Source organism: Impatiens glandulifera, chromosome 7 (genome assembly GCF_907164915.1).
Source record: "Impatiens glandulifera chromosome 7, dImpGla2.1, whole genome shotgun sequence".
Taxonomy (NCBI): Eukaryota; Viridiplantae; Streptophyta; class Magnoliopsida; order Ericales; family Balsaminaceae; genus Impatiens; species Impatiens glandulifera.
In genome coordinates, this window is record NC_061868.1 from 7,614,431 (window position 1) to 7,637,717 (window position 23,287).

The following is a 23,287-nucleotide window of genomic DNA, read 5'->3' on the forward strand; positions in this document are numbered from 1 at the left end:
ATCTACGCGAAAATAGAAATTTTCGGGACAAAAACGTCCTGAAAGTTTTCATTTTTAGGAGAAAACGTCCCAAAATTCTATTAGAGGCTTAAAACCAAACGCAAACAAGGTGCATCCATAACTTTTCTGTGAACATTTGAAGATATATTTGTTCATGGAATTTGAAAGTAGACAACAAGGAAGAAGATAATAGACCTTCGGTTCTATTTGGTTTATGACACGAATTAAACATCAAAGTATAAAACTAATTTCATGTAACCATTGGAGCTCTTCTCCACCAATGACTATTGTGGTCATGGTAGAAGCATGAAGACTCGTGCTCATTTGAGAGAACGTGCTTTGATACCATTAGAGAAAACGTCACAAATATGGATCGAGATCAAGACTGAAACGAAGAGAAATATGTTTAGAAACGAATAATAGAAAGAAAGGGAGACTTGAAGACTTACCATTTCGAACGATGAAGCTGAGGAAGAAGGAAAAGGAAGAAGACGCCGAAGTCGCACAAGCTAAAAGGAAGAAAGGACCGAATCGCCATAGAGAAGATAGTAAAAGTGACGGAGAAATACGAAAAAATGAGAAAATAAAGGAAAAAAAAAAAAAATTATATTATTATATTTTTAATGGCCACGTGATAGGCCACGTAGATTCGTGATATTACTTTGATGTCCCTTTTGCCTCCCAATCATTTTTCTTTTAATTATAAAAAAACATGTCATTAATTATTATTATTATTAAAAAAAAATTATGTGATTCAGAGCTAAATTACGCGCCAGAAATGGCAAATATTCTGTTATGAGCGTACATGATCTCAAAATAAGTTTATGAAGAAAATCTCTCGATCTCTATCTTTCCAGGGATTTGAACTTCGTTTCTTTCTTCCGTAGCAACCATGGTTTCAACGCACAAGCTAAAATCCGTTGATTTTTACAGGTTAGATCTCCATTTCCATCTACATTCTCATGTTCACTTATCTGCAGTTTGTCTTCAGATCGAGTTAATTCTCTAGTAACAGTTTATTCGTAGCTTTTACTGTTCAATCTCCAATGTTAATTGCCACTAGATCTGTGACTGTGATCATTGTGTTGTATCGAGCCAAACAGTCAGGTTTTTTTTCTGTCATAGCGGAATGCATGTATCATACATTCACAAATGCATACATAATATGCAAATCAGAGCTGGAAATTGCAAAGCTACACAACCTCAGAAGCGAGTCTTACCTTTGAAATGTTAATGGCGGGAGATAGTTAGACAAAGGTTGTGTTTCTCCAATTGCATAGTTATTGGCCATGCAGTGTCTTCTGTTCACTATGGTTCATTTCTTTCATCCGTTACTGGCTGTCGAAGTTATGTCAAATTCTTCTAGATTAAATTTGAGATCATTTTACTCTTACCTGAGTATTAAGGTTGGATTGAGATTTTGTGCTATCATTATTACATATGTTGTATCTTTTATCTGTTGAAATGAAAATTGATTGGGAGATATAATGCCAAATCCAGTTTATTCTTGTTTGATGAACTATATTAAGGAAAATGTTTGAATCAAGTAGAAGATGGAAAGAAAATGAGATTGGAAGGTTAGAATACAAGGAATTGACCGCAAATTTTGTCATCATTGAGTTTACATTATAATGTGTTTAGGGTGCTATGATAATGAGTAATGAATGGGCTCTCCAAATTCCCATTCTTTTTCCGATAAAATTGGGTTCAACTGACAGTAGTTTATGCTGTTATGAATACTCTGTATTTGGGAAGGAATGCGGTCAACAATTTTACTCTTATACATTTCTGTGGCTCCAATGATGACTGTTCCATCAGCATTCATGTTAGGAAATAATAACTGAATAAGGGCAGACAACATAAATTCATTCTGCATTTATTTTGGCAGCCATTGCAAATTGATTGTTTATTGTTAGGAAATAATAACTGAATAAGATTCTGTTTATTTCTTTGATATGCTTTCTACTAAACACAGAAAAATCCCTAGAGATTTGACGGAGGCATCACTGTCAGGTGCTGGATTATCTATCATAGCTGCCCTTTCAATGATGTTTTTGTTTGGAATGGTAAGAAGCTTGTTTTCTAGCTCTGGCATGCAAAAGTTGTGTTCTTTCATCTTGGTTCTAGTGAGTGATGCTTGTCTTTCTTTGAATCCTGAAAATATAGCAACTCATAATGTTTCTTGTATATATTTTATCTGCCTCTTTTTCTGTGACAAGTTAGACAATAGTATAATGGTTTCTTTTGTCAATAATAAATTGGTTTTCTTTCGCAGGAACTGAATGATTATTTGACTATCAGCACTTCTACATCTGTAATTGTTGACAGGAGTCCTGATGGGGAGTCTTTGCGCATTGATTTTAACATTAGGTACTTGTTACATTTTGTAGTGTCAAAAAAGGAACTTCCTATTTTCACATCATTTTCAAATAAGGAATTTTCTTGGTTATCTCATCATATCTGTATCTCCCTCCTTACAAAAGTTTGCTACTTGCGGAGAGCTTTGCAAGGTTGTTGAGTAAATCATTGAGGTCTTTGTTGTGCTTATGGTAGGTAGCCTTTGATTGGATTAACCTGCATTTGTTCTAGTACTCATCTGAGAGCTGCTTTCTTGCCAATATTAGCACCTATTCAAAAGTTTTCCCACAAGTTCATTCTTGAGTTCTGCCTGCAATAATGTTACGCAATTCCTTGTTAATCATTTTGTTTCTTGTGGTAAAACAACTCTCTTGCAGTTTTCCAGTACTTTCATGTGAATTTGCCTCCGTTGACGTGAGTGATGTCCTGGGAACTGTAAGTTTCAACTGCTTAAGATTTTCCTTGAGTTTGTGATATACTGCATTATATGTGTTTAATGTGATTTTTTCATGATTTTGGGGTTTCTATTCATTCTTTTTAGACTAACAGTCAGATTATTACTATCCAAAAAATTATTTTTGAAGAAACAGATTAACATATGAAATAAACTGCCTACGTGTTGAATTTTTTCTTCGTTTAAACACAACGATAAAAGCATGTATATCAATGCCCTTGCAATGGTATCCCCAAAACTAATAGTTATGACCAAAATCCCCCAATACCTAAGGATTCAGATACATTTTTATTCCTTAAAAGTACCAAAAGAAAGTTAAAAAGCCACTATCCAAAAAAATTTCTGATGCACTACATTCAAAGCTCAGTTTTTTGGATAAATACTTGCATTTTGTTGACGCGGTTTGGGTATTCCTGGTGCATCTTTGTATCAAAGTTGTCTTGGTTGATTCTATTATCTGGTTCTTTAAATATGAAATGAGAAATTTTATATTTCTCAAAATAGTTTAATTATGAATTAAAAAAAATGTACTTTTTTCTTGTTCTTTTTGCTATGAAAAAATGTATGTTTCACATACAAAAAAAAGGAACTTTTATGTGCTTCAGAACTAAATTACACTTGTGGTTGCTTATGGCTTCTTAGTTTCTCCTTTTTCATCCTGGACTACACTTGGCTGATTTTATGTGATCTCCTTGCAGAACAGGTTGAATATTACAAAAACTGTCCGTAAGTACCCTATAGATATAAATTTAAAGCCTATAGGATCCGAATTCTATTCTGGACCAATTTCAAGAGATGTTAAGCATGATGATGATTTTGATGAAGAGTATACTGAAGGTTCTGTTCAAATAAATTCACATAACTTTGAAAGAATTTCACTGAGGTAGGCCAAATAAATATTTTTCTCTCTCCAATAATCTACTGCTTACACACATTTGGAAGGTTGGGTTTAGTTTTCTTTTGACTAACATTATAATTTGCTATATGAATCTTCAGGCACCCTATTTTGGTTGTCAATTTCTTTGCTCCTTGGTGTTACTGGAGTAAACGCTTGGTAATTTCCATTATTTGTGCTTATGCAACAACAACATTTTCTTTTTCGTTGAGCTAATAATTTGCCATGATTTCTTGGCAAATGTTTTGGCCAGTAAAACCATCATTATAATTAGAAGTGTCTCTGAATTCACTGTTACAACTTTCTTACTTCCCCTTTTGATGCCAATAAAGTTCCAGTTTTTAGTGGAGTAGAAGGCTTAGCAAAAACGGAAATATAGTTAAACAACATTATATGTACCTAGAAAGTTGAAATGTAGAGGTTTTTACCCACATCATTCATCTCGTAGGCCTCATAATCAGTCTCTAGATTGCATTTTTGAAAATTATTGAATTTATGAAGTCTTCTCGTAGGCCTCGTGATTAAAATCTGCTCCCTTCATAGTTTTTGAATAACTCATTGCAGTTTGTGTTCTTGTTTTCCATGAAAACCATAATATATTTAAGTTAGTTTCCCCATAGTTCCTATGGAAAACAATGGCATCTTTCTCTACAAACCATTTCACCCAGTTATCTCCACTTCTTGTGTTTCAGACCATTGCACCACCATACAAAATATTGATTCTCTATGTTTGGAACTTTTGTTTTATATCTTATTCTTCAGAAACCTTCATGGGAGAAAGCAGCAAAAATTATACGAGAAAGGTTTAGTAATTATCTCCATTTTTCAATAGTTTAATGACCATGATTCCATTGAACTGTAGAACTTGAGGCATTCCTATATCTGATGCAAACTTTTCCAGGTACGACCCAGAAGTTGACGGCCGAATAGTTGTGGGGAAGGTTGATTGCACTGAAAATATTGTATTTTGCAAACGGTATGCCTAATAACATATTGTTTACAGGTTTTAGGTCATAAATTTTTTCCATCTTTGCATTCAATATACTTCCTAGGAGACAAATATAACTTTTGAGTTAAATTTGCGTTGATTTTCTCTGCCTCAATTCTCATTTCCCCTTGAACATGTGTTTCATATTCTTTGCACCATTTTGTGTACTGTACAAAAAAAAAAATCTAATTGCATTTCATATTTGAAACAGTCTAGATTGCATTATCTTCCTTGAAACTATTATCCTTGCATATACCTGGTGCTTTTGGCTGGACAGTCTTTCCTTCCGTTGGTCTTACTCAATCCCAGGTCCCTTTATTCAATGGCGTATCTTTTCCCTTATGGTCATTACTATTAACTATGCTTAATGTGACATGTTACATTCCATTTAATTGGATCCTTGTTTTCTATTAGCTTAATGCTTTTGGGTTACTCATGTTTATTGTGTGTGCTTATTTCTTGCATATGTTATTGTGGAGATAAGAAGATGGTTTATTGTTTGCTTTTACTCACTCTTGTAACCTCTAATGAATATCCAGGAATCACATTCAAGGGTTTCCATCCATACGGATTTTTCGTAAAGGAAGCGATATTAGGTAAAAACTTTCTATACCCTCATATACATTCCCCAATTTATTTATTTATTTTTACCAGGGTTTAATCCTGGAACAGCATCATATTCATTATAGTTATGGAAGTCTCTACCTTTTGCTGCTCCATGAGAATGGCCACTTTTTTCCACATCCTTTTCTTTTTAATGGTCACTGACAAAAAAAAAATAACAATCTCAATAATCCGGTTACACATATGCAAAAAAGTGTGTGAGGAACATACTTTTTCCCACATATTCTTTTTTTTAAGAGGTCTACTTTCCATTAAAAATGAAGAACACAAGGGGCGTTCAAAAGTTACAAAATGAGAATGGGAAAAGAAAAACAAAAATACATAAAATGTTAGATGTCAATAAGATCAAAATATTTCCATCTCTCGTACAAACCCTCTTTATGAATTGATACAAACGTATGAAGCTTTTGATTTTGTGATTGCTATATCTTTTTCCTTTGGAATGTTCTATTCCTTTCATTCCAAATTGCCCACCACACATAACGGGGGATTGACTTCTAGTCATGAGTGATAGTCCTTCCGGATCCCCATCTAATCCATTGTGCCCCAAAATCAGAGACTTTGAGCAGCACGAACTCAATGAAAATTGAGAATGCTCAATGGAGGAGAATGTGATCAATGGTATATCCGCTCTTCATGCTAAGGTAGCACCTACTAGACTGGTGAAAACCCTTCCTTTTAAGTTTAACAGATGGAAAAACTACCCCTTGAATTGCTTCCTAGGCAAAAAATGAGATTCTGGTGGGATTTTAGCTTATAAGGCTAGGTCATGCATTCTAGCTATTGTTTCAAAAAAAAAAATCTCCTCTCAATGTAATTAAAAAAGTAGCTTATTTATCCCCTCTTCTAGCCTGCTTAAATGATTAAGTGTGTTTGTAGCCTATTTTCCTTTATCTCATATGGGTTTCAATAGTAATAGTAATTGGTTCTATAACAGAAAGGATATAACTTTGCTTGTTGTTGAATGTTCACATTTCAGTATCATTTTTAATTTTCAATTTTCTGTTACCATCTCTGTGAATACTTTCTTGAACTTTGTGAATGCTTCAAGGACTCATGTTATCTTTCAACATCTTATTTTTTTCCTTCTTTTTTTGTGATAGGGACGACCATGGCCTCCATGAACATGAATCATACTATGGAGATCGAGATACTGAGAGCTTGGTCAAAGTGAGAAATGTGTTGAACTTTTGTTTAATTATTGTGTCCATATGTGAAGTTATATGAAAGGAATGCTCAGATAGTTGGCAATGAGCAAAGACTCTAGTATGTGTTTCATTCATGCAGGCTATGGAAAACTTGATTGAGCCTATTCAATTGGACTCACAGAAGATGGCTCTAGGCGAGAAACCTAGCAATTTGTCAGATGTTGCTAAAATGCCTGCACCATTGGCTGGAGGATGTAGAATTGAAGGTTTCGTTCGTGTAAAGAAGGTAAAATAATAACTTCAATGAAAAGTTATAGATTTTTTTGTCTTTTGCTTCAAGTGAAGTTATAGTTGATTAACAATTTTAAACTATGTTATGCTGATCAGTTCTTGTACTGTACAAAGAAAAAGAATTCAAAATGAAAGCACAACAAGGCTACTCTCGTGCCTCAAAAAAATAGCAACAATGGGCTGCTCTTATACTCCAGGAGCAATCAAAACCAGAAACAAAAATAGAAAATGAGAAAATTGTCACAATCCCCAAAAAGAACTAACTATTGATCATCTCATCAGCAATATTAAAAATCTCCAAACCTGAAACATTCCCTCCCTTTTGGAATAATGCTATCAATTTCTTTGTCTATTATAGAACTACTTTTTTCCCATAGGAATTTCTGTGTCTTTTCTCCACTTGATTCTTGGTTATTTGTGCACTTAGCTGGTGGGTTTATGATTTGTAGGTTCCAGGGAACCTTGTAATTGCAGCTCGTTCAGGAGCACACTCCTTCGATGCTTCTCAGATGAACATGTCTCACATTATATCGCATCTAATGTTTGGCAAAAAGGTCTCTGCTGCATTAATGGATGACATGAGACAGTGGTTGCCTTACTTGGGTGGAAACCATGACAGATTGAGTGGTAGAGCGTATATCACTCACACGGATGCTTCAAATGCAAACATCACTGTAAGTTTTTCTGTCCATCTTAACTTTTCCAGATATCATAAGATTCTTGTACATTTTTTTCACATGCTAAGGACTTAGCCATTGCAAATATGTCTTGTCAGTTGCAAAATTAATCATTAGGATTATTAAAAAAAAAATTATCACTATGTGTCCATGAATTCAGCGATGCCTTTTAGTTTCGTGATGAAACATATAGAGAAGTTATGTTCAAAGTTCTAAGGAAACAATGATTACTATTTATTTAGAACAGACCCTTTACTTTTTTTAATACCTTTCTGTTCAAGCGACTTCTTTTCCATTACCCACCAAAAATTAGGAGCTTGTTACGATTTGCAACCCTCCATTTGTTCTATTGCTACTACTAGGAGCTTGTTTGATCTGTTTTTTTTCAAGAATAATCTTGTTTGTTGACAAAGTGGTTTATTTTGATGAAATGACCAAAATTTCTTTAGTATTTAATGTTTTAAAAGTTTATAATGAAATGAGTATTTGGTTACTGATTTGATGAAACAAGTGATTGATAATGGTATATTGAAATTGCGTGAAACAAACCCTAGGATTATCCATCCTTCATTCCAGTCAGATCTTGTATCACTAAGTTTAGGTTGATGATCACAAGTTTGAAGCAAGGAAATTAAATAGGTACCCTTAACAAACACTAGGTTACGGAAAAACCTTCTTGGCGCAAATCCAATTTCTTATCAAGTCTAAATGTTCATTAAGAGTCCAGCAAAAAAAAATCCCATATTAGACAGTCCCCCAAATTAGAGTATTTCTTGTCATCCAACAGAGAAGATGAAAAACTGAAATCATAACTGCTTCATTCATATTATTATTTCTTTTGGAAAAAAGAATTATTCGCGTGCTTACATATTAAAATCCTACATTCATATCCTCTGTACTGAAAGTTGTGACGAGATGTTAAATAGACCTTGTGATGCCCATTGCCTGTAATCAGATCATTTAAATTGCTCAATTTTATTTTTTTCAGATTGAGCATTATATTCAAGTAGTGAAAACAGAGGTTATAACACGCAGATACTCCCTTGAACATCAATTAGTCGAAGAATACGAGTACACAGCTCACAGTAGTTTAGTACACAGTCTTGATGTCCCTGTTGCAAAATTCCATTTTGATCCTTCTCCAATGCAGGTTACAATTTTTTCCAGTTTCTATACTCTTTACTTAAGCTTCTTCTTTGAACATGGAATAATGTTACTGCTCCTTTATTTACTTTAGTTGTGTTTTTTCTTCTTCTAGATCTCAATAACAGAAACTTCAAAATCCTTTTCACATTTCATAACAAGTGTATGTGCAATCATAGGCGGCGTTTTCACGGTTAGTTCATTCTCTCTTTTCCTTCTGAATTTTTGTTCTTATGAGCCTTTATTTCCTTTCATTCTCGATATATGTCACTCTCTTGGATCAAATTCCTTTTCCCTTTTTCTTAAGGTAGACATATTATTTAAAATACTGCTACTCTCATTCTTCATAAGTTGAGAGTAACAAATGGGATACCTTGAAATCATCTAAAATCTAAAAGGATCTTTCAACCGCCATACCCAAAAAAACTAACTTGTGATGATCTTGTCTACAATATTGAAAAGGATGAAAATGAGGTGAATGAACAATCATCTATTGTATATTTGTTTTTCTTCCCTTTTGTAACGTTTCAACACATCTTGCGCTATTTTTAATAAAAGTTGACATTCTTAAAAAAAAAAAAACTATTGAATCCTTGTTCATGGTTTTACCCCAAGGGCCATTTTCCATTTGTTCTAACCCGAGTTTATTCCCTGGGTGGCTAGCACGACCTCTAAAGTCATGATGACCCCTTTTAAATCAGAGGGTTCTTAGTGGGAATCGAGGTAAGAACCTTGACAGTTGAGCTACCCTGGTGTGGATCTTCCAATCTTTTTAAGTTTGTTTTGGCTCAACCAATCCATTTTGATTGAAACAATCTCCAATTGTTCTTTTGAATAAATAAGCCCTTAAAAGTATTGTGATTTTTAAAATCCTCCCTAAGGGTTCAGTCAGAAAGTGGTATATAGCTAGAAATTGTTGTTGTTCATATGAAAATGGTTTCATACTTTAAGGTTATCTAAATATATAGATTTTGTTTATAATGTGGTTATTTTATGGTCATCAGGTAGCTGGGATATTGGATTCCCTTCTTCACAACACCATAAGGATGATGAAAAAAGTTGATCTTGGGAAAAACTTTTGATAGAAAACTCATGATAGGAGAATTAATTAGTCTGATTTTGTGTAGTAAGTAATATATTGAAAAGATTAACAACTACTCTAGCAAGTAATCTGGACATTATAGAAATCTTGCTGAGAAATCAAATCAAGTTGATGAAGAAGAAAAATATGTAAAACTGAATCTTAATTATTCTCTTCTCTTTGCTTTAGAGATATGTTACAAGTTTTGCAATTATGGTTAGTTGAGTTGTTTAAGGAAACAAGGTTAAGGTCATATGTTAATGACTAAGGTATAATAAACATTGTATTATTAGAACTTTTTATCACATGTTATGATGTAGATCATATTTGTTTGTGTTTTTTTTGTTGTAAATGGTATGATTGTGAGACTCGAAACTCATTGCCATGAAGACATAAGTTCATTCGCTCTATCAATAAGTTATAAGTCTCCACTTTATGATCTGGATCTAAGATCATGATTCGGAAAATTTTACTTTATTTTTGTAAAATGGTCTGAGTAGTAAGACTCAATTCTATAACCTTATAATACGGATCTGACTTTTTGCATTCTAACCACTTAACCAAATCTAAAAATTTAGGTTATGTTCGTGAAATTCATAATGATTTAACAAATATTTTAGATACAATTATTCTTTTTATGAACATTAGGAAGCTAACAAAACTCTCTATAGTAATGACTCTCGTTTCAATTTAAGACGTTTTTAGTGAGAATTGAATCCCGATATATTTGATCTCTGAAAAGTGTTTTGTATAAAGGAATAATTTGATGAATCCTCACTATGAGAGTGAGTGAAATCATTCAAAAAAAAAAGGAATTAATGAAACTACACACTCCAAAAGGGTGTTAAATTGAAACATAGTTTTAAACACACCAATTTTAAAGCACGAAGAACATTGTCATAATCCCAACACTCAACATAGAAAGAACAAAGTTAAAACCAGTCAACTTCCTCAATGAACCGTTTCTCTTAGGAAACTCCTTAGGAAGAGCACATTCTTCCCCATTAAAGAAAACCCTAGTCGGAAATCCATCTCCATGAGAAACCTTAATCCCATAATTATTCTTCTTCAAAAACGATATCACAGATTGCTGTTTCCCCGGCACTCTAGGGCTATCGGGTCGGGACCCATTAGTTTCACCCATTAAATAAGTCAACCCTTCACGTCCTTGAAAGAAAATAGTATTCTTCGGTTTAGACAATCTAGTACCATTGAATGAATAAACATTCTCATAACCAACAAAAGCCTTATCCATTTCAATAGCAGCAAACCAATCCTGAAACGGATCTTGTCTCCAATTGAACAAGGTCATACGAGCCGTCCATCCAGTGCTGTAATCCGTATCAACATGCCAGTTAATGCTGACACCACAGTTATCAGGGCAAGGGAGAATCTTAGGCAAACTATGATGTTTTAACGACGCCCATGCCTTCGCTTTTAGTGTTCTGTTATCGAAAGGAACAAGAAGAGCGTCAGGCGGAAGCTCGAGCGCGTTTGCATTCGCGTCGCATGTACGTGGCTGGTTATTGCAACCGCATGCACACGTGTTGCATGGGATTACCGATTCCGAATAGTAAGACGAGAATGAAACACAACACTTCGATTGTTTCTTCTTCGGACGTGTAATGTTGCATGTTACCTGCCATGTCGCGACCGCGGTTGAAATCGCTTGAGTGGTGGTATCCGGAAACTGAGTCGGGTCAACCCGTATAGGTGGGCTGCATTTATAATCCGGATTTAAAACACCTGTTATTTTCCATTTCTGAGGAGGATTGATCGTCTTCCGGTTCATATCAGGCGGCATTTTGAAAACCGTGAGCTGAAAAACCGACTTGGATTGTGTTACGTTCATAGTGGGAGGCAATATGGTGCCGTTACGACAACAGAACGGTAACTTTCCGAGTTTATCGTCGTCAGCCATTTGTTTGGGGAGATCGGAAATGACAGGATTACGTTGACAATTCATGATTTGAGCGAAATCTAGATCGTGATAATAAATTCCTTGTGGGCCGAAGATGCATTCGGAAGAATCTTTGACGCGAGTGTATGAACCGCGCATGGAGGAGATGAATTCGCCGCGCATCCATTCCCATGTTAAGTTCCAATGATCGAGACGACCGAGGGGGTGAAGATTCTCGATGGTTACTTGAGCTTCATAGTTACCTTCGAAAACCTTAATTACGTCGTAGGTTAATGAGAGATCGCCGTGTCTACGGGGAGAGAATTTTGATTTTATTGGCTTTGATTTGAATTTTGGATCCTTTTTGCAACATATGTTCATTGATGTTCCTGTTGCAATTCATCTTAAAATCAGTCATTTTAATTCAAATAATAATAATAGTAAGATTAGTTGGAAACTCATGTCTTACCTAAAAATAGGTAAAATGTCAAATTTTTGAAATTATTAGTATAATACTTATGAGTAATGACTAATGAAATTGATATGTTTTTTTAGGAAAATACACGGTATAATATTAATATTGAACCGAAATCTTAGTATGTCACTAATATAGTATCGATATGCTATTTGGGTCGTACTGATATTTCGGTATATCAAAATTTAAAATGTATGTGATATACATATAACTTTTTTCTACCAACAAATTCAGAACATATAGGTTATATAGATAAAAAAAATTGTACCCACTATAATATTGACTCTTGAATTCATACTAAAATAATAACAAATTCTTTAAAAATTATATATATATTTAATCAACTTAAAGTCTTCCATTTAAAGTGCTTCTAGAAGATAAACAAAGTTTCTATCATTATTTTATCCATCTTAATACCATATGTATAGAGAATATATATATATATATATACTTTTATTTGAAATCTTTTATTTTCGAACTTTTTATTACAAAAGTCTTATACAAAGTTAAATGAACTCGATGTTAGATATGTTCATAAACCACAGTGAAAACGCGATATATTTTTGATTGGTGAGAAAAAGAATGTACTTAAATATTAAGTTTGAAAAGAAACCAAATTTTGAGATTGATAAATTAATATGGATCAAACATTAAGAACTTACTATGTTGAACCGGGGCAGGACATTTATATCCTTCATTAACAAGCTTAATAGTCTTAGGCATTGGAGTTCCTTTCATCAATCCAAATTGTGTTCCTCTAATATCAACCGTAGCTTGCATTTGATTATAATCCGATGCGGTTTCAATAGCCGTCAATAAATCTTGTTGCGGGTATCCAAACAACACCGTTCCATTCTTACCTACCCGACCCGGTAAATCCATATCCATCGAATTAGCCCCATCAATAGCCACCAACATTTCGTTATATTGAAATCCTACATGAACCATCCACGATTTTAAATCGTCGGCTCCTGAATTCAACACGTAGAGTTGAGACTTAAATGCCCATGCTTGTGCCGATGCATTTTTTACCATCGGGTATTCTTTTTCCCTCGAGGTGAACGTATATACCACGTAAATTCCGTTGCATGTTGATGCCTCGGGTGGCGTAGCCGCCGCCTGTGTGGAGTTGTCAGCGTCCTGGGCCTTAGCCACAGCCACACATGATAGGACGCTGATAGAAATGATGAAGAGAGGTAGGACGTAGGGGATAGCGGAGACCGTAGATTTCCATGGTATTTTCATACCCGGAAATCTCATTGTCTCCGTTATTATGTATGTCTCTAACTCTCTGTAATTTCCACGAGGCGAGAAATTGAGATTAAAATTTTGTTGGAGGGAAAAAATTTGGAAGCAAACCTATTGACCAACCTTTGCTAAATATAGAGGAGGAATTGATAAGTCAATGATTAGAACAAATCTCCCCCTCTAGTTTTAGAGGAGAAATAGGATAAAATGTTTTTAGTTAGTCTTCAATTTTAACATTACTATAGGAGATATAACATAATTTTCATTTTAGAACAAAATGTTATTATTTGTTTTGTTATATGTTATAACTATTGATTTAAATGAAATGTTAATAGGTGTACCTAGAGATGGACTTAGGGTTTTATTGGGCTGAAGATCAACTTAAAAATTATTATTACCTAGTATATATTCTTAAAATTAATAATATTTATATTAATTGTCTAGTGTCACAAACATTTTAATTTGAAAAGTAAGTTCTATTCTCTCTAACTATAAATTATTTTTTCCTTCATTTTCTTCTCCCCACCCTAAATCATATTTTAATTTTAAGTACATCAAACTCTAATTTTTTTAAATCATCTTAATTCTCAATACTATATAGGTCACTAGGGTTACAATATTATTCTATATGTTTAACTCATATAAATATTTATTGGTATGGAGATATGTTCAACCTAACCTTTAGATACTCATTAATCCAAGTTGGAAGAATATATTTCTTCTTATTGCAAAGTTGTTAAGTATATTAATGGGCTTTTGTTGACTGTTGAGCATGAATAAAGTCATACTAATGCATATAAGCTTACATAGTTACATGTATGGAAAATCCTTAATTCAATTGAAAGAAAGTTTATATTGTTGGTTGAAGTTTGACTATTTAGATTCTTATAATAAAGATAGAATATTTTAACGAGGGAGGTCTTTTCTACCGATTTTCGTTTGTTCCCCTCACAAGAGGATTATTTTGAAACATTTCACCCTCTTGTGAGGAGAACGTAGGGTACAAACGGAAATTCGTAATAAATGACCCAATTTTCACTTTAACCACCTATAAAAGGGATCTGAATCTTTTGCTACCGAATAGCATGTTCTCTGTTGCGGACCAATCAAAATGCAGAAGCATTATTATATTAATAAATAAAATCTGGGTTGAAAGGAATGAGAGAGAATCTGAAACCCGGATTTCATTCCGGGTTCACCCCAAATGTCGTTAACGGAATGTAGAGATAACGTATGGAGCGAAACTTCCTACTCCCAGGTTCAATGTCAAACGAAATGAAGATATACGGTTTCGAGCTAAGCTTACTTCGCTCCAGGCGCAATCTCTTAGTTTTCCACATTTTATCTCATGTTAATAATTATGCTCAACATTGAAGTCTTCTCATGAATTATGTTAATTAGAACATGGTAAATAATGTATTAAGAACAGACAAAAAGACGAGTAAATATTTATTTTAACACTAAATATGAAGAGAAAATTGAGTCGTGGGAATTCAAGTATATTTAATTCTTTTATCAAAGAAATAACTTATTTTTTTATCGTGGCCAAAATAATCAACTATTAAAATGAAAATTCTTACATAAATGAGAGTAAGTAGCTGATTATTATGAATGATAATAAGTTAATGTAAAAGGAGACGTACATAAATTACGATATAAACAATTTAACGAGTGAGTTATAAGTCAAAAAAAAACGTGTCGTTTAACGAGTGAGTCATAAGTCAAAAAAATAAACGTGTCGTGAGCGTCACGTGTCTCAAATATACTATAGATTTTGCAAATATATATATATATTTTGGAAATCTAAAATATATTTAATTAAAACTTTTATAGATATCTAGGTATAATAACCTAAAAAAACACATAACTCAATTACACAAAGAAATATAAATACTTAGAATTTACCGATCAAAAAGAAATACAAGATCATTGGCAGCCAAGTGCATTTGGCGGGATCTCTCTCAAAATCTTCCTTCCTTTGCGGTCGAAATTGATTCAGTACAAAACGACCAATACTACGACTGTGGAAGCATACGATGTCGAAGGTTCAGCTAGGTTGCGAACCGGTGATTGGATCATTGACGCCGTCGAAGAAGAGAGAATATAGGGTTACAAACAGGCTTCAAGAAGGCAAACGCCCAATCTACGCCGTCGTTTTCAATTTCATCGACGCTCGTTATTTCAACGTCTTCGCAACCGTCGGCGGTAATCGGGTAATATTCTCATCACTTTATCTTCATTTGGGTACGTTAAATGTGAATAAATGCATCTACTTTCTCAGATCAGTTCATTAACATGCTTTTAGTCGATCAGGTGAGTGTAAAAAATAACTCATTTGTGTGTTTTATTCTTTGATCAGGTGACTGTATATCAATGTCTAGAAGGAGGTGTAATTGCTGTATTGCAATCTTACATTGATGAAGACGTGAGAAACACGACTTCCTTTCATTATGAATATATTTGACTGATTCTTAACTAGGTTTTGGAATTTCCATGTTTCATTTAGATCAGAAGGATGAGTCATTTTATACTGTAAGTTGGGCTTGTAACATAGATGGTGCTCCTTTACTTGTTGCTGGAGGACTCAATGGCGTTATGCGAGTAATTGATGCTAGTAATGAAAAGATACACAAGGTAGTATATACTATTCCTTGCTCGAATCGAGTTCTTTTCATTTTAGGTTTTCAGAACAAAGTTTCGAGTTTTAATATCTGCAGAGTCTTGTTGGACATGGAGATTCAATCAATGAAATTAGAACTCAGCCATTAAAACCATCTCTTGTTATATCTGCAAGCAAAGTAAGTTTCTTCTTCCTTTTTTACATTTGCGAAATATAAAATCATTCCAATTATGCTGACTTAAAATGTGGAATTGAGGAACTAAGATGATAACTGTATTTCGTTTACTTTATATTCCGCTTAAATTATCTATGAATTCCAATTAAGCAGAGTCTTGAATTTTACATAGATTTTGTATTTATTGTTTTGAAAATGGTCATGAATGATTGAGCTCAAACCCAAAACCTTGTGGCCGTGTGTGTTACACTCTATTACTGATTGAAACTAGCCTTCTTTTTCCAATTATAGAATTGGAAATATTTTCCAATTCTAATTTTATTTCCCGTCATCCAAACACAGCGTCACAGACTAATTGTTGTTTTTACATCAGGATGAATCAGTTCGACTTTGGAATGTGCAAACTGGAATATGCATTCTTATATTTGCCGGTTCAGGTGGTCATCGCAACGAAGTCCTCAGTGTGGTAAGTGCATATATGGTAGAATTTTCCCAAAATAACAAAATAAACTTCTAATGTATTTTATAGGACTTTCATCCTTCAGATATATATCGTATCGCTAGCTGTGGAATGGATAACACTGTTAAGATTTGGTCGATGAAGGGTAGATTCTATTTACATGAAATTTTTGCAGTCTTTTTAATTTCTATCTGTTTTTTCCATCTTCCGAGAGTCTTCAGAACTAACTTCTTCTTACCATTGCCAAATTGTATCTTAAATTGCCGTAGAATTCTGGACTTATGTAGAAAAGTCATTCACATGGACCGATCTTCCATCTAAATTTCCCACAAAATATGTTCAATTTCCAGTAAGTTCAAGTCCTTTTTATATACAGCAGTAACACTTTTTTTTTTTGTATGTAAATATTATTATTATTTTTTTTGGTTCAGATATTTATAGCATCAGTTCATTCAAACTATGTGGACTGTAATAAGTGGCTTGGTGACTTCATCTTGTCTAAGGTTAGTACTGAAATTAAATTGTATGTTTAAGGTTTTACTTTTGATTTTGCACGTTGATTAAGAGTAGCAGCCATCAGTACTAATTCAATGCGGCTTGATGGTTGAGTTGTTTAATGAGCAACGTTCATGTCATGTGCTCAAGACTTTTTTAAAACAAAATTTAACATTTTGAGGGGAAAAAAAAAGAGAAGGCATCTACCAGTTAAGGTTCTTTCTTTTCCTAAATCAGTACAATACTTTTAGGCGTGTTTGATAACACAACTTTATCACTTATTCTAAACGATTAAGTGATTATTTGAATTAAATTGATTTGATAGTTGTTACATAAAGTCATTTGACTATTTATATTTGTCTCAAATTTAGCTAATAGAGTTAACCCTATAAACAAGTAAAATCATTATCCAAAAGACAACTTTAACCCTGTAAATGAATCAAATTATGTCATTATAAGGGTGAAGTATACTTTTCCGCCATTATTTCCACATTTCATCTAATCAACCTACGTACCAAGTGCTTAAAATTTAGATATTTATATATCATATACCTATCTCATTTGTCTTTCAACATTCATCTCTAAATTTTCAGTTTTATCAAACAAAACTTTAGTTGAGGTTTGATGGAAAAGATGTATTGCCTCTCAGAAAAGTAGGGGTGTGCTGAATATATCTGCTGAAACTCAAATGATTACATGGCTTGATGTTTTTTCAGAGCGTTGACAATGAAATAGTTTTATGGGAGCCGAAAATGAAGGAAAACTCGCCTGGAGAGGTTTGTTATTTCAGTTATTGTTTCATCTACTAATTTTTGCAGCCTTATGAATATATACTGGCCTTGTAAACTTTGAGTGAGATTCATATGTTTACTCCATCTGATCTATACTCTTTTATTATAGGGTTCAGCTGATATCCTTCAGAAATACCCGGTTCCTGAATGTGATATTTGGTTCATCAAGTTCTCGTGCGATTTACATTATAATGCAGCTGCAATAGGTAATGCAACTTAGATTTCATCGTCGTTTTCTTGTAGATGTACGACATCAAACAAGAAAATCGCGGGTGGGCCATTTTTTCTAATATTTTGGTCTGTTTAATAATTCACAGGGAATAGAGAAGGGAAAATCTATGTTTGGGAACTTCAATCCAGCCCACCTGTTTTAATCGCCAGGTTATCGCACGTCCAATCCAAGTCTCCTATTAGACAAACTGCCATGTCTTATGATGGAAGGTAAGTTTACGAGTGATAATATGTTTCATCCGAATTTAGACAAAGAAAAAACTACCAATAAATTTATGAAGGGGTTTATTTGAAAACACTTTTTGTTTATGGATTTGTTGAGAAATCGCCTACCAAGTTTTGTTTTCAAATGTGATCTCGTATAGAGTCACATAATGAAAAATCTGTGTTTTTAAATGATGGCAGCACGATCCTTAGCTGCTGTGAAGATGGGACAATCTGGCGATGGGACACTGTCGCAACATCCTGATTATACTTTGTGAGCTTCTTCTTCTGGCGACGTTAATTACTGGGAATGTTGGTGGAGATGTGTTTGAGTTGCCTTTCTTCTCGAAAGCTAACTGAATAGAAACAGTTGCTAAAATTATTGTTTGAAAATCAATCTTTCTTCATTTAAATTAGGTTTACTATCTTTTCAATTTGACATCTTACGAATTGCATAGTATGGAAATGTAAAGGAATTGTTCGTCGAACTGCGAAAAATGAACGAATTGTAAGCGTCTTATTTCTTGTTTTAATTCGTCTATTGTTTTCTTATGTGAATTCAAGATAGGATTTTCTTATTTTGTTGGGTTTCTCCTCATATTATTCTGACAAATGGCCTATGGGGACATTTTCTTCTCTAATCAATTTATCATCCGCCGATTACAATTGGATTACGACATCAACTCTTTCAATCTCCTCCCCTCAATCATGGTCAACATGATTGCAGAACAATTGAACAGAGGCAACAAAAATTGTTTAGGTCAAAGGCATTCTAAATTTTAAAAAATCTCATTTAAACAAATTGTTGAAAGAGGATGATACAATTCTGTTTGGGATTTCTAACTAAAGAATCTTTAAAAAAATATAAAAACTCACAAAGATTCAAATTTAAATTGTGGGTATCTTTTTTAAAATAAAAACACTAGTGAGATTTTAGTGAAAATAAGGAAATGATACAATAAACGGTGGCAACATCGTACTTAAGTGGTTAAATTTTAGTGACACATTCTCTCGGTTTTTCATCTTAGTTGTGAAATGGAATGTTTCAAACTTCATTCATTCGATAAAAAGGTTTGTGCTTACTCAAGCGGAAAATTAGAAGAAAATATTTATATAAAGAAAATTGGGAATTTGTCAAATGTTGAACATTGGTGCTACATTAATTTTTCAAACAAGCATATTTTAAGGAGCAAAATTATTGAATTTTGTCTTGCCCTAAATGGAATGGCTCCCTTAGTTAGGCTGCGCCCCGACCATGATACGGAATCTTCTTCTTCTGCCTCAGCTCCGAACATATTCGAAGATTCAATGTGACTATTGTCACTTCGGCCAACACACAAGATGAGACTTTACCACCGTGGAGCGGCTTTTTTCAAAAAGATGAAGGGGAAACTCAGTAAGATGTCGGAGAAGCGAAATATACGAGATCACAGCAAAATGTTAGTTTTATTATTCTCATACGGAAAATTAAAAAAAAAAATCCATCTAAATTCATCAATTCAGACCAATTAGCCTATGCAACTTTGTCCGAAGAGTCACAAATCAGCAGCAGTCTCGGCTCAGGCGCAAGCTGACACGGATGTCGCGCCATTGGAACCGACTCATGCGGAAGTCGAGCCAATGCGGGAAATGTTGATATGGTTTAAGTTTGAAGTCATTTGGACATGTTTTAAAGGAGCTGAAAATTTTCAAATAAACTTTTGAGTTCATTTGTTGAAGGATTGATTACCTTGAAGATGATGATCTTATGATTTATGTTACTCTTTTTTTCTTCTAAAATTTAAATCATGAATAAATAAAATCATAAAAAATAAATATTTTGTGATAAAATCTCAGAAAATAATTAAGTCTTTTTTCAGGTACTCTTTTTTTTTTTTTTGCTAGGAGGTGTGTTCTTTCCCGATTTCTCATGGAGAAAATCAGGTGGCAATTTTTAAAAAATTTAAAGTTTGTCTAAATCGAATCATACTATTTGGTTCCTCGTATCGCTTTTAAACGAAACGACAAATGTAAGTTATGAAGGGAGTTCGATTTTCAAACATTAATCACTTCTATGAACTGTCCACAAAAGTCAATCTCAAAATGTTGAACCATGTTTTCAAGCAGCCGGGAACAACTTGATTCATCAATCCTTAGTGAATTATCTACCTGATTAAAGATCATCAGGACTAACTTTTGAAATAATATTGTTTAAGAATCATTTGTCTTTGAGAAAAATAAATAAATTACAAGGGGTTGATCCTCTTTTCTAAATATTCATCGCGCTTAAATAGTTCTTGAAGTTAGCTGATCGCCAACAAGTGTAATCTTCCAGCAATCTAATTGGAGGACAAAAACCGAATGTTTCTTGGGCACAACTACAAGGAGAAATCAACAATTGCCAATTAGTATATGCTTCTAAAGAAGACGAGACCACAAATATTGAAGAAAGGTTCCAAAAAAGTTATTTGAATGATCAAATTGATATGGGCTTTTGGGGTTTTCTAAAAAAATCAATAAAAAATGACATTTTAGTAATTCAATCCAAATAATTCACTTTTTTATCGAACAATATTTGTTCAAATAACCCGAGGGATAATGGGTAATTGGATTATAACCCTTCATCAAACAAGGGTATATAATAATGTTTTTAACAGACTAAATAGGGATTAATAACTGCAAAAGCTAGCTGTGGCTGCGATTCAAATTGATTAATTACCTCGGAATTTATTATTCTCTTCTGTAATTATTCCAAATGTTTCTGCAGTTTCACGAATCATTATACCACTTACTCCAATGAAGGGAGTTATTTTACACTGTACAACTGCAAACAAGATAAGCATCCAGATACTATCAGATAAATCGCACGTTTAGATGTAAGAAACAGTAGACAACACGTTTAATGATGGGTCTGACCTAGAAGGATTGCACCGTGCAAATCAGCTGTAAGAAGGCATTGTGGCAATTGATTTTTCCTGCAGACAAATCCAAACTCATCTCAACAAATAATAATAATAATAATAATAATAATAATAATAATAATAATAAAAAGTTGTGAAGACTCGTTGGCTCATAGAGCGTAAGAACTCTTGTGTCATGGGTTAGAGTCTTAATATAAGTTTTAAGGAGAAAGACCACTCACCCAACATTTTTTAGGAGTTGCATCATGTACCCCATCCACATTTCATGCATTGGTTTGAAAATATCATATCTAAAATAAAATTGAATTTTTAGAAACGTTAATTGAATCACAGACAAAGACATTGGTGAGTGAGAAAGCAATTCACTAACTTGTGAAGTTCTGGTGGCAAATCATGTGTTCCACACTTCTTGTGTTGCTTAATGGACGTAATAATCTTCTTAGAGAGCTTAGAACGATTTTTCAATTGTCTAATTGGAGCGGTAAGAGATCTCTTTCCACCACCATGTACCACGTTATCAAGAAGGATATAGCTATCGATTTTCATGCTTTTGGAACCGTGCATATACTTGTGAGCAGAATCACCCTTTTGGAAAAGATCATGTAAAATGTCACTCACTATGGTTCCTCCTCCTCTTTCACCAGATGTCTATAAAATTGAAAACCAAGATTTCAGAGGTATAAATATTACCACAAATGACAAGATTGAGATATAAAAATCACCTTGGTACTTGCATTTAGCAAATTCTCATGAACTGAATGAGAGAGTTGAAGATAAGTTGAACCACCCAATTCAGCATCTGTATTCAACAACAATTCAAGGCTTGTATAAATATAAAGTAGACAAGAATGTTTATTAAGAAAAGATTTGCCATACCTTGCATTGCATAATGACCCGAAAAGGCAATGTTTCCTACAAGATAAGAAAAGTTAATAAAAACTATCAATAAGAAACCCATACAGATTTATACAGAGGAAAAATAAAAAATTAAAAACCTTTCTTGGATGAGATGTTGGGAAAGGGTTTGGTCTTCTCTGTAGAAGAATCGACAGAAGAATGTATTTTGTTTCCTTCATCTGCTCTCTTTGTTTTCTTTTGCTGTTGCTGTTGCTGACGATCCTCAGCCTCTTCAAGGGCAAGTGATCTTCGACTTATGGCATCAAGTGCCCGTTTCCTTTGATCTTCATTGTTTGCTTTACTCATTATGAAAACAGACACCAGCGTTCTCTTTCTTAAGATGGTTGCTTGTTCTGCTTCTCAAATAACAACCAACAACAAAATGGGGTTTTTGTCTGCAAAACAATAAGCATGACTTTGTATTCTTCATTCATACATCTTTCAACAACAAAAGTATTCTTCATTCATATAAGATCATAAAACTACTAAATCTTAACACATATAATATTGAATATCAACATTGACAGAGACTGTTTGAAGACTTATGAATCAAAAGGTTACTACAACTTATACTTGCAACTTACTTATATAGAATTACAAGAAAGAGAGAACAAAAAAAGCTAACATGAATGGGTGAACAAAATTCCAGTAAACCTTAGCAAAAGAAAATTTTCTGGTTCATGCATTTCAACAAACACCTTATGTTCTGAATATACTAGACCTTAATTCACATATTTTATGTTTCCCCTATCATATAGAAATCTGATCTTATGACCTAGAAACTAATATATATCACTTCAAATCAACTTTGAAGGAACTCAAAAAATCCGAAAATTTACCTGAAAACTCGCACCAGACGAACTCCGCAAAAGGAAGATTACTAGAACTCTTGACAACAAAGCTTTCTACTAAACAGGGTTAGGGTTCTTCAGCACTTCCGGCGACGGCGAGGTTAGGTTATAGAAAGGCACGGTAACGGGAAACAGTATCACCGGTTATGGCCGAAAGTAAGCTTCTTTATCTAATTTCCAAATATACAATTAAAGTAATAATCTTTTGGGCCAATTTTTTATTATTAGTTTTTATTATAGAGGACATTGAAAATTTAAAAATATAAAATTTATAAAATAAAGAATTTATTTAGGATGGTAAGAATTTATTTTTAAAAATATTAGGTATATATTATTTTAAATAGAAAATTAATTTATAAACAAATATAAATATATATATAT

The 23,287-nt window shown here is 33.5% G+C and overlaps 4 protein-coding genes across 4 annotated transcripts; 2 read left to right on the forward strand and 2 right to left on the reverse strand.

The window, feature by feature from the left end:
* The first annotated feature begins 793 nt into the window (after positions 1 to 793).
* LOC124945486 (protein disulfide isomerase-like 5-4) lies at positions 794 to 9,996 on the forward strand. The gene is made up of 15 exons (XM_047485931.1): positions 794 to 933; positions 1,976 to 2,066; positions 2,276 to 2,370; positions 2,736 to 2,793; positions 3,511 to 3,695; positions 3,809 to 3,866; positions 4,470 to 4,510; positions 4,609 to 4,683; positions 5,235 to 5,291; positions 6,423 to 6,489; positions 6,607 to 6,753; positions 7,208 to 7,432; positions 8,424 to 8,585; positions 8,694 to 8,771; positions 9,583 to 9,996. The coding sequence occupies exons 1-15, from the start codon at positions 893 to 895 to the stop codon at positions 9,658 to 9,660; spliced, it is 1,458 nt and encodes a 485-aa protein (XP_047341887.1). The 5' UTR covers positions 794 to 892; the 3' UTR covers positions 9,661 to 9,996.
* Positions 9,997 to 10,474: 478 nt separating this feature from the next.
* LOC124946267 (COBRA-like protein 10) lies at positions 10,475 to 13,294 on the reverse strand. Its single transcript, XM_047486831.1, has 2 exons — positions 12,697 to 13,294; positions 10,475 to 11,948 (listed from the first exon to the last, which is right to left on the reverse strand). Exons 1-2 carry the CDS (start codon positions 13,292 to 13,294, stop codon positions 10,537 to 10,539), a joined length of 2,010 nt encoding a protein of 669 aa, XP_047342787.1. The 3' UTR covers positions 10,475 to 10,536.
* A 1,909-nt stretch (positions 13,295 to 15,203) lies between these two features.
* On the forward strand, positions 15,204 to 18,839 carry LOC124945346 (polycomb group protein FERTILIZATION-INDEPENDENT ENDOSPERM). The gene is made up of 12 exons (XM_047485764.1): positions 15,204 to 15,495; positions 15,642 to 15,707; positions 15,794 to 15,916; positions 16,000 to 16,080; positions 16,451 to 16,543; positions 16,607 to 16,682; positions 16,807 to 16,886; positions 16,969 to 17,040; positions 17,749 to 17,808; positions 17,933 to 18,029; positions 18,141 to 18,264; positions 18,460 to 18,839. The coding sequence occupies exons 1-12, from the start codon at positions 15,319 to 15,321 to the stop codon at positions 18,521 to 18,523; spliced, it is 1,113 nt and encodes a 370-aa protein (XP_047341720.1). The 5' UTR covers positions 15,204 to 15,318; the 3' UTR covers positions 18,524 to 18,839.
* A 1,581-nt stretch (positions 18,840 to 20,420) lies between these two features.
* LOC124945796 (ribonuclease MRP protein subunit POP4) lies at positions 20,421 to 23,063 on the reverse strand. Its single transcript, XM_047486294.1, has 9 exons — positions 22,895 to 23,063; positions 22,154 to 22,450; positions 22,035 to 22,070; positions 21,881 to 21,957; positions 21,529 to 21,806; positions 21,380 to 21,448; positions 21,154 to 21,212; positions 20,957 to 21,061; positions 20,421 to 20,615 (listed from the first exon to the last, which is right to left on the reverse strand). The coding sequence occupies exons 2-9, from the start codon at positions 22,359 to 22,361 to the stop codon at positions 20,524 to 20,526; spliced, it is 924 nt and encodes a 307-aa protein (XP_047342250.1). The 5' UTR covers positions 22,362 to 22,450; positions 22,895 to 23,063; the 3' UTR covers positions 20,421 to 20,523.
* Between the last annotated feature and the right edge of the window lie 224 nt (positions 23,064 to 23,287).